This window comes from Pyxicephalus adspersus, chromosome Z, assembly GCF_032062135.1.
Source record: "Pyxicephalus adspersus chromosome Z, UCB_Pads_2.0, whole genome shotgun sequence".
NCBI classification, from domain to species: Eukaryota; Metazoa; Chordata; class Amphibia; order Anura; family Pyxicephalidae; genus Pyxicephalus; species Pyxicephalus adspersus.
In genome coordinates, this window is record NC_092871.1 from 50,429,036 (window position 1) to 50,440,259 (window position 11,224).

Here is an 11,224-nt window from a genome sequence, read left to right on the forward strand (position 1 = left end):
GCAGTACTAGAACTGTTCACTGCTGCCCCTATTCATATGCTATGGGGCTGCTGCTAAGAGGAAGTTGTTACTGAAGTGAGGAAGCGGTAAACACACCACAACCTCACTGTCAGTGTGAATTCAACTGTAGTGATCTGTTGATGGTGAGCAGCCGATATCAGCTGGATCATGGGTAAGATATGGTCTCATAGGCGACATTCCCGCATGTCTCCTTTTCCTGCATATGATAAGTAAACGATCATGCTCAAAGCACTTGTACATCAGTGTGTTCCTATAGGCTGAACATCTTGTATGACACAGGTAAAAGTAAGTTCTTTGTGTTTTTTGATGGTTTTTAGAAAAATCTGTAGGTATCGTCTTTAAGTTTATGGATCGCTAACTTGTATCTGTGATCAGACACACACATGACAAACATGCAGGGAATAGGAGTCAATGTTGATATGGCCAGCCAGTACATAGTTAATTACAAACGGAACTCCTTGTAGTAGGAATAACACACAGTTGCACAAAGTACAAAACACAAACTATTCCTGGAACAGATTAGAATCAGTTTTTACTGCTTTTAGAAATGACTATTCATGTGCAATCATCCTACGTTACAAGATTGTCACCAAAGATGAAAAACTGTGATTGTTTATCGCAATCTAGTATATGTACAATGGTCTCCCAATGTTGTTTAGTGTTCCACTATGGTGAATCCCCAAGCAACCAATCGAGGATGACCTCTATGGTGAAGGGCTTAGGGGGTGCCTCCAGCTCACCCAAAGAACAGAACAATGCTGTGTATGGTGCCATTTTAATATTCCTGAATATCATCATCATCATATCAGAAATTTGCCATCTGTGCACAGCTCTAGACATCCAATAACATTATAACGTGTCAGAGTTTTATGGTCACAATGGAACAAAGAAAGTCATCCCAACATGTGGTTTTACTTTTTCTTACAGACAGAACTCTGTAGGGACACATTCGCTACAACATTGGGCTCCCTGTAATGTCCATCCTCTGACATTGTAGGAGTTTATTAAAAAAAACATATAAATGGATATAAAATGTACAGTGCTGCACAATTTGTTAGCGCTTTAAAAATATTATTATTATTAATAATAATATTAATGTAAATGATCTGTGCTAGCTCAAAATTGGTTCATTGCACAGCATTCACACTATTTAGGTTACATACACACGTGCAATAATTATCGTTGGAAACGAATGATTAACGTCCGATCGTTTCAATAATCGTTAACAAAAAAAGTGCACAACGACTGACCAACGACTCTGATGATCTATTTTGTGTACGGTCTTTCAGTGATTGTGGATTGTTCTGTGATACACTTTCTCCTGTACATGTCACTTCCAGCATCATTCAAAAGATCGTATCCAGCGCGTGTACATTATTGGTGCATTATATTTGAACAATCATATTGTTACACCATGTACAGAATCATGCACTATACTATAGTTTAAAATATTTGTGAATAATTGTTAGTCGGTCGTTAATCATTCGTTTTCTAGCGACAATTATTGCACGTGTGTACGTAGCCTTACTAAACTCAGGGAACTGATCAGTGCCATTTCCTTTATTAAATCAGCCCGACTTTATCCAGGGTGGGAATTGAATCCAGGAATTCCGTGCTGCAAATCAAAATCATTATCAACAGATCTCTTCTTCATACCAAATTCATCCAAATCATCCCAACAGCATGTTTAGGAAAACAATACAAAAAAAATGATTTACTAGTTTAAAAAAGAAAACAAACGTGTATAACACAACGCCATGAAATAGGACAGTGGGCGGGGCGGCCCGCGCAATAGCCCCGCCCTCCTCTCGGTAGGCGTGTCCTGTGGCTGCAAACTCTTATAAGAAGCTGCGGCGTTGCGCGTGCAGCCTCAGTGAGTTGGTGACATCATTTCCTAGGGGGACCCAGGGCTCTCTACTGCATCCCTGCTAATAAGGTAACGTTACGGGGTAAACACCCCCATGGGTTGGGGGGTCTGCTGCTTCGCATATGTACTGCGGCTCCTGTGCCACGCTGGTATCATAAATCTGAAAAATGCTCGAGTGCATTGCCCTCTCACCTGCCCACCTTGGGTTCTTCTCTGGCCATGTGCCAGCACGGGGGGAGGGGGCGAGCTTCACTTTCCAATTAATCATATGTGTGCTAGAAAATAAGCAGAGTAGCTAGACTATTCCCAAACACCATGTGTGATGCTATGAGTTTTGTGGGGTGTTTTTTTTTTTTTTGGATTGTTTGTATGTTTTGTGTAGATGTGCTATATGTCAATCTTCTCCTTTGTGTAAATACATTTTTTTTCTGTGTGTTTTTTTTTCCCCTTTTATTAAATGCTATTTTTATGTGTGTATCAGCCCTGTTGAACATCATCCATTAACTTTATACCAGACTTTTTCCCTTTGCCCCCCTTCGTGTTGTGATGGTGTGATTTCTTGGCACTTATTCCTGTATCTTGTCTCCCATGTTCTAATCCATCAGCCATCTGTAGGTAATCCCTACAATGATCTGGCCTGGGGTGCTGCTGCATGTGGATCTTTGCTAAAATTCTATTTTGTACCCTCCATTGTTTGTGCACTCTGCCTGTACTTTGTACTTGTACAAAAAAAAAAAGCTACTTTGTTTCACATACATTGTCTAATTGTAACTTTCAATTTTGGTTAGACAAAAGTTTTGTATCAACGCAACAAAAATTGTAACAACTAAAGTTTGGTTTTATGTCAAAGATTTATACAATAGATGTATTTTTGTGTGTGTATAAATATATAATATATATTCAAAAAATCTTCAATGGAAATTGGGTCAGTAAGGGAAGATTTGGTTGATGGAGGGTCTGTACCCTGTGCTTGCTTGGACTTGTTGGTGGTTGAACACAATGGAGTTGTTTATCAGTCAGTCTGTCCCTGCAGGCTGTAGATGGTTAACTGCCCCCATCCTGTGTGTCTGGGAGGGGGGGGGGCAGTTTACTTCTGTCCTCTGTAAACTTGAATAACCAGTTACATCCAGTTCTTGTGCTGTTCTACTCAGGGTGGGGTTGGAAACTTTAATTCTTCTCCATGAGATAAGCTCAGCACCAACTTGTGATCAGCAGTTTTCTGATTTTATGGTAGCTGTAGAAGATAATTGCACAGATCTACTTTGCCCCATCAGCTAAAAACTTAGTTTGTCTGGGGCAACTTTTACATTGCTTTACTTTTGCAGAACTATTGTTCTGCTTCTACCTAATGTGTTTTCATCCTTTTGTTAATGAAGCAAATCAATCTGGGACTGGGCCGATTTTAATGTCAATGCAGCTAGTTATACCATTTTTTTTTTTTTTTTTTTTTTTTTTTTTTTTTTTTCATACTTAAAATGTAGTTAAGACAAACTTCAGATTTGAATATAGTGGTGAGGGGTTAGAACCCCTATCAGGGTTTGACTACTCATTGTCTCACACTCTTAACTGTCCTGATCACCAAAAGTTTGGGACAAATTAAAAACCACACCAGAATTGTGTGACATAAGAGGGACTTGGTCCGCCTGCAAGGTAGGCAGTGAAGGGAACTACCTAATCAGACAATATTATAAAGTGGAATTTTAACTTTATATTTTATGTACAGCTATTTTAGCTACAGCTGTGTGCCATGAGCGGACGCCCCTTGGTGGCTAAGTTGTGGAGGTGCAGTATTGGCCACCAATAAAATATTCAAATTAATATTATTGATAAACAGTATTTATATAGTGCCATCATGTTACGCAGTGCTGTACAAAGTCCATTGTCATGTCACTAGCTGTCCCTCAAAGGGGCTCACAATATAATGTCCCTACCATAATTATATGTCATTAACACAGTCTAAGGACAAATTTGGGGGGAAGCCAAAAACAGAGCACCCAGAGTAAACCCACACAAACACAAGGGGAACCTGCAAACTCCATGCAGATAGTGTCCTGGCCATTCTACAAACGATATTACATGAGGTTGTTTCACATATGGGTCCTATTTTTAAAGCTGCTCCACCACTGTAACTGTGGCAGGACAGCACAATCATGCAGGTTCTGCGAACAGAAAAGCAAACTTTTGCAAGCTTGCTTTTTGTAAGACTTTCAGGAAACTCCTGCTTCCCTCACTTTTTTTTTTTTTTCTTTCATTCCAGATCAGCATTCGCCACCATGTCTGTGTCACACAGTTCTAGACTCAACAAGGGGGTGAGGGAGCAGTATATGAAGCTTCCCCAAGGGGGAATGGTTCAAGTGACCTATGTCTGGGTTGATGGCACTGGAGAAGGGGTTCGCTGCAAGACCAAAACCCTGGACTATGAGCCCAAGACTATTGAAGGTAAGATGGATAGAAACCCCTTCCCCCACTGTTACATCCTGCTGAGGCTCTTATCCTCACCACCCCCTTCTAGCTGGACATCTGGATGCAGTCTGAAGGTGAAATTCCAAAAGGACGTTTTTAGCAAGCAAGCACATGTGAATACCAGGGCATTCCAAGATTATTAGCTTTTTACTCAAACATTGCAAAATTTCTTATAACTTATATTTTAATACACAATATAAAAACGAAATCAGTTCAGTGTTAATTTCTAAATAGCTTTCATCCTATATTGTGGTTGTAGAACCTTTTCGCTCACTGTCCATTGGGTTATTTATTTTTTCACTGTACAGGTGGTGCTGTGTTTTAAATGTAGATAACTTTCAAAAATGTTGATACTAGACCTTGGGCATGCTGAGATTTAGTCCACAGTGTGTGTGTGTGTGTGTGTGTGATGGGCTTCTTTTGTAGAATACAGTGTGCCAATACTTTGGACCCCATTCATACCTATAGTGTTTTATGTGTTCTATTTAATCTTTGTGCATGCATTTTGGGGTGTGTGAGGGCCCCTAATCTATATCTATGCTGCTAAAATGCATATGCCCTAAGGCACCACAACACATAAGCCAGTAGACATCCACGCTATATTGCAGTACAGGTTGCATGTAGCTCTAGCTTGTGGATGACCACATGCATCTTCCGCCAGCTTTCAAAATTTGGATCCAACGGCAACCCCTTTAGTGGCATTCTTCTAAATATACCACTGTGGGATTGGCTTCCCCCTTTTTTCATTTGTATGAATACCCAGAAAAATCTCACTGGTGACCCTTGGCATGCAATCGCTAACCCTTATTCCTCCTGTTCTCCTACTTTAGAGGTCCCCGAATGGAACTTTGATGGATCAAGCACATACCAAGCTGAGGGCTCCAACAGTGATATGTACCTTGTCCCTGTCCAGATGTTTAGAGACCCCTTCTGTCTGGATCCTAACAAGTTGGTCATGTGTGAGGTCCTAAAATACAACCGAAAGCCAGCAGGTATGCACCCAGGAATGAGAGCAATTTCTACACATGACATATCAAAATGACCTAATTACAAGCAGTGTTTTTGATTTAAAGCATTGCTTGCAGTTTGCAGACTTTCTAATATCAAACACCTGGTATCTTGGGTTTTCTAAAGTGTCTGAAAAAAATCTGTTGGATTTAATAAAAAGAAAATCTACTGTCCAGCTTGTTGGAAAGGCGTGTCCTTCCACGTTGGTATGTCATAGAGATCCCGTCTCGGACCTCACCCTTTTTCTGTGTGCACAATATTGGTGTTTACTTTGGCAGAGCTGTTGTTGAAATGTTATTGATTTAATGACTTGATTTTTCACCTTCCAGAAACCAACCTGCGGAACACATGTAAGCTGATTATGGACAAGGTGGCTGATCACTACCCGTGGTTTGGCATGGAACAAGAGTACACTCTATTAGGAATCAATGGACACCCATACGGCTGGCCTGAAAATGGTTTCCCAGGACCACAAGGTAGAACAATACCAATGGTGTTGATAGTAAAATTTCTGCTTTGCACGTCCTTCTCGAAAATGTATTTTTTTTTTTTTTTTTTTTTTTTTTAGTTTTTTAAAAAAAAAAAAAAAAAAAAAAAAAAGAATCTTGTAAATGTCCTTGGACTCCAGATAATATGTATTTCCCAGGATGTTTTGTGCGGACCTTGATTTTTTTTTCCTTTGTACTATATATTTTCAAAGTTCCAAGCTCACAGATTTCTGTGAGATGGAGGTTGATCTAGTTGCTCCTCTCTGCTTATAATGACCATTCTAACCTGGGTTGGGAGAGGATTGTCATCATGAAAAGATATAGAAGGAATACTTTGCTGCAGCAGGACATGGGATTTGGAGTGTCCTGTTCAGAGCCATCTGGCTCTTCTCTGCAGCCTGTCATATGACTACTTCAGGGTGTTTAATCACCTTCATGTCCTCATTACTGACTAATGGGGCGCTTGGTTGTATAAATGTTGTCCTTCATTTATGTTCTGGAGTTCATATTGTACATGTGACAGTTTGATAAGGACTGCAGACAGCTTGAATTATCATTCTAACAACTGAAAACACTGCTGAAAGCTATAGGTAGGCTACATCTTGAAGTTCTTTTCCAAATACCCCAAAGGTATTTATTGGGGGATTTAAGTATTGCTATGCAATAATTACTAGCAAAATACATATAGAAAAATGTATTAAAATAAATACTTAACATCAATCTTTGTACAGTGAGAATTGCACCAGTCAAATTAATACTTCCTTTAGCTATATCACATATGCAACTATCTCAGTTAGCCCCTCTCAGGCTTCATCAAAAGAACATTTTAAGGAGTCCTCAAAATAATAAATATAAATTTTTTTTTATGTTTGACCTAGAAATATTTTGAAGGCTCCTTAAAATGTTCTTCTGATAAAGCCTAAGCAGGGAAATGTGTCAAGAATGGACATAGTTGCATATGTGATATAGCTAAAAGTAGTATTTATTGGCTGGTGCCATTTGCTCACTGTACCAAGATTGAGATTTTTAAATATTTTTTAATAACTTGTACATATAAATTTTCCTAGTCACATTAAGATACCTAAAACAAATCCCACTGTATATACCTTTGGAGTATTTGGAAAAGGATTATTACAATTGGGGATGTGGTACAAAAAAAATACTCCACCCTGATATTAAATTGGCAGAGTACATCTTGGAGTTGTTTGGTCATTTTATTTAATGGATTTATCCAAAATATTTTGTTCTAGCCTGCTTTATGGTCTTCAGTGTACATAAAATTAACAGATCTAGCCTCTGCGCCTCCCTTTCTTAAGTAAACAGTTTGCATGATTTGGAAAAAACTCTGAAACATCTTTGATCTTTCCTCCAGGTCCCTATTACTGTGGCGTTGGTGCAGATAAAGTTTATGGACGGGATATTGTGGAAAGCCACTACAAGGCTTGCCTGTATGCTGGAATTAAGATTTGTGGCACAAATGCCGAAGTTATGCCATCACAGGTAAAAATGATTTACCTTAACATACAGGAAGCATAATATATGGGTTGGTTTTTGTAAACCTTTAATTTTTTTTTTTTTTTGTTGGCTTCCTAAAATAATTCAAAGCCTGCTCATGTAATGTGCAAAATGTCCAAAGTAATTTGCTGCTTTCTTCTATAGTGGGAGTTTCAAGTTGGACCTTGTGAAGGAATAGATATGGGTGACCACCTGTGGATGGCTCGCTTCATTTTACACAGAGTTTGTGAAGACTTTGGTGTTGTTGCAACACTGGACCCCAAACCTATGACTGGCAACTGGAATGGGGCTGGATGTCACACAAACTACAGCACCGACTCCATGAGGAAGGAAGGAGGTCTAAAGTAAGTCTCTCAGGGTATCTTCAAGATATGAACGTGGCACAAAAAAAAAATTCAGGCTTGTTTAACAAACTTTGCTGCAAAATATTTGCTAATTGCTTGGGTCAGTAACTTCTGCATCGCATCTAGCATTTTGAGGATGCCAGCTATAGCATAGTAAAGAGTATCCATGACACAGTAGTCCAAATTGATTAGTATGTTTGCAAATTGTCATACTTGGTTATGTTTTGTTCATCTTGGCTCTATTTTTAAAGGGCTAACCTATTTACTTCTATAGCTATATTTATATTTTAAAAACACTTGATAGATGTTAAGATTTTCACACAACATGGAAATCTGGCTTACTGTGCACACTTACTAAATATTCACAGTGAACAATAATATGATTTCTGGAAAATTAACACTTTTTTAAGTTGTGTAAAACATCGTGTAAGCTCAATTCAGCACAAAGTTTGACTCTGTTTCCTTACTGTCCCACCAGACACATTGAAGATGCCATTGAGAAATTAGGAAAGCGTCACAACTATCACATCTGTGTCTATGACCCACGCGGTGGTAAAGACAACTCCCGCCGCCTTACTGGCCAACACGAAACATCTAGCATTCATGAATTCTCAGCTGGTGTGGCCAATCGTGGTGCCAGCATTCGTATACCACGCCAAGTCGGACAGGAAGGCTTCGGCTACTTTGAAGATAGACGCCCAGCAGCCAACTGCGACCCCTATGCTGTTACTGAGGCCCTTGTCAGAACGACCATTCTGAATGAGACCGGCAGTGAAACTAAAGACTACAGGAAGAATTAAATTGGGAGCTGGACCCCCCTATAGATTCCATCCATCTTGTGCCTTTTTTTTTCTTTGGGTTTTGCCAGCAAACCTACAGTCTCACAGCTAAATTGTCTTTTTGGGAAGGGGGTCTCTAGGGCATCTGTTCTGTCTGTTTTCTTTGTACTACATCCCCAACAAGTGTCTGACCTGATCAGCCTAACAACAAGAAATTCAAAAAGGTACTCTTTAGGCTAGGAGAAAGATTGCAATGGTTAGTGAAGGGTAAAATAAAGGCTGTCTAAAAAGCCCACTTTATTCTCTAATCTTTGTTACACTTCTAGTTTGAAAAGTAAAGCGCATTGATCATTACAGACTGAAAACCTGTGGGAAGGCTTAATCCCAGGATTCCTAATTGCTGTAAGAGTATATTAACTGCATTCCAAAAATCATGTTTTATTATGCAACATACAAGGGGCCATGAACCTGCTGGGCAGTGGGGTTGGGGTAGGGGGTTAAAAAAAAAAAAATCTGATACCACATCCCGCTTGTGGGATGCTTTTGAAAATCCAGGACAGAGCCCTGTTGGGATCTGAACTAAAGTTCCTCAAAAGAGGGCTGTATTGTGTAAAATGTATAACATAACAGTTGGTTTTTATCACTGAAATAAAGTTGAAGAAAAATATTTAGCCTGTGTGTTTACTGGTGGATATGTATTATATATGCAAAGTAACTAACCCTGTTAATGTTTTTGAGCAGTCTAACTCTGGTAAATGGAGGGAAAACCATATTGAGTGCTGTTTAGGTACATTATTTGGGTTTTGTGTTGTAAAACAAGACAGATGCTATAAATTTTGTCTGCTGCTAAACCATTCCTTAGGTTTATGGGCATTTTCTATCTGTGTAGTTTGCAGAACCCCTTGATTATGCTCAAGTATTTAAGATCACAATGGGACAGAGGTGTAAATGGATTGCAGGTTTATAGTATTGGAAAATCTTTGGCAGTTTCGCTTCCTTTTTTGTGCAGACAGATTTGTCAGTACAAATTGTCCCATGGTTTTGGGTTATCTATGTTCAGATGACACCTATTTGCTCCCTTTTTGTTGTGGTAACTATAACCTATATGGGAGATTTTAATGGAGACATTTTTATCTGTATTCAGCGTTAGGTGTTCAGTTTGGTCCTGTTTTCAGTATTCTATGGCATTTTAAGGATATCTGGTCAACCAATTTAGGATTAAGTTTACATATTATATGGTTTAAGTTGTATGGCAAGACTGGTAAGGTTGTCAACAAACTTGAAATATGTACTTTATTGGTTTATTATTGAACAGTATTTATATAGCACCAACATAATACACAGCATTGTACATTAAATAGGGGTTGCAAATTACAAACCTACAGACAGTGACACAGGAGGGAGGACCCTGCCCCGATGAGCTTACAATCTAGAATACACAATAGGAGGCGAGATTTGTAGTGGTGGGAAGTAGTAACGGTTTCAGAAGAAGATGGGTAGGCAAAATTGAGAAAGTTTTTGAGTGCTCTTTTAAATGAGCAGAAAATAGGAGCAAGACAATTAGGACGAGGAAGATCATTCTAGAGGGAGTAATAAGCTTTGTAAATGCCTATAAATGATTTTATTAATAGAGACCCTGGAAAGGCACCATGTGCTCTAACTGAAAAACACTAAATAAAATATTCACAGTAATGATGAATAGAAGAATATTGGTCACATAAAAAAATTATCTAGATGCAATTTTTTTTTTCAAAGCTCCAAACTCTGCCTGTGGTGATTTCTTCTCTGCCACTGTCTCCACTACTCTTGAAACACTTGTAATTGGTACAAATCACCGATAAGAAAAGAACTTTATTTCAAAACCACTGCTTTTTTTTTTTTTTTTTTTTTTTTGAGACTATTCTGGCTTGGCACCAACGGATTAGAGGAATGCTAATGAGGGACTTGAATTAAAAAAAAAAAAAAAAAAAAAAAAAAACTTTAAAGTACCTACAGGGCTGTTTAAATTATGTTGTCAGGAAGTCCTGTCTGCATTTAAAGCGTACCTAAACTCAGAAATTTCACATGTAAAAGCCTCTATTGAGTTCAATGAGAGGGTTTTCCCATGTTTTTGGCCGTTTACCATGCGTTTTAGTTTTTTTAAATGTTACAAGCAACGTTTAAGATAATGCTCAAAAATGTGCCTGAAGGAAATGTCCTGGTGTAGATTAGCCTGTTGGAATGCATGGGGATTTCAAACATGTGCTTTAAAAGCCTCAGGTTAAACACTGGGGAAACATCTGTGTAGACTAAGCCTTAAGGATGGCTTGTTTTACCTGCATGGAGAGCTCCTTGACGGCAAAATCTTCCACAAACCCCCCAATTCAACTCCAGGCCTTTTATCTGCTTAATTGATAACGAAGGAATTGCCCACGCCAGCCCGTGAAATAGCCTCAATTGTCCAATTACTTTTGAGCCCCTGAAATGAAGTGATTGTGTAAAAAAAAAAAAAAAAAAAAAAAAAAAAAAAAAAAAGGCTTTAGCGCCTCACATTTTTATGCAATCTTTTTGTTCAACCCACTGAATTAAAGCTGAAAGTCTGCAGCTGCATCTGAGTTGTTTCATGTAATATAAATTGTGGTAATGTACAGAACCAAAATTAGAAAAAAGTTGTCTCTGTCCAAATATTTATGGACCTAACTGTAGCTCTTCCAGAATAAATAAATGTTGCACATAAATGCACAGTTCATCTACCTCGTC

The 11,224-nt window shown here is 38.6% G+C and overlaps 1 protein-coding gene across 1 annotated transcript; it reads left to right on the forward strand.

Annotated features, from left to right (window-relative positions):
* Positions 1-1,817: 1,817 nt before the first annotated feature.
* Positions 1,818-9,152, forward strand: LOC140343056 (glutamine synthetase). Its single transcript, XM_072429534.1, has 7 exons — positions 1,818-1,957; positions 4,146-4,327; positions 5,182-5,343; positions 5,689-5,835; positions 7,220-7,347; positions 7,507-7,706; positions 8,185-9,152. Exons 2-7 carry the CDS (start codon positions 4,162-4,164, stop codon positions 8,504-8,506), a joined length of 1,125 nt encoding a protein of 374 aa, XP_072285635.1. The 5' UTR covers positions 1,818-1,957; positions 4,146-4,161; the 3' UTR covers positions 8,507-9,152.
* Positions 9,153-11,224: the final 2,072 nt, after the last annotated feature.

What these genes read in the sequence shown, in the direction of transcription:
- LOC140343056 (XM_072429534.1), top strand. Translation starts at nt 4,162, where the DNA reads ATGTCTGTGTCACACAGTTCTAGACTCAACAAGGGGGTGAGGGAGCAG. An exon ending in TGAGCCCAAGACTATTGAAG is followed by an intron (nt 4,328 to 5,181) that starts GTAAGATGGATA and finishes CTCCTACTTTAG; the next exon opens with AGGTCCCCGAATGGAACTTT. An exon ending in CCGAAGTTATGCCATCACAG is followed by an intron (nt 7,348 to 7,506) that starts GTAAAAATGATT and finishes TTTCTTCTATAG; the next exon opens with TGGGAGTTTCAAGTTGGACC.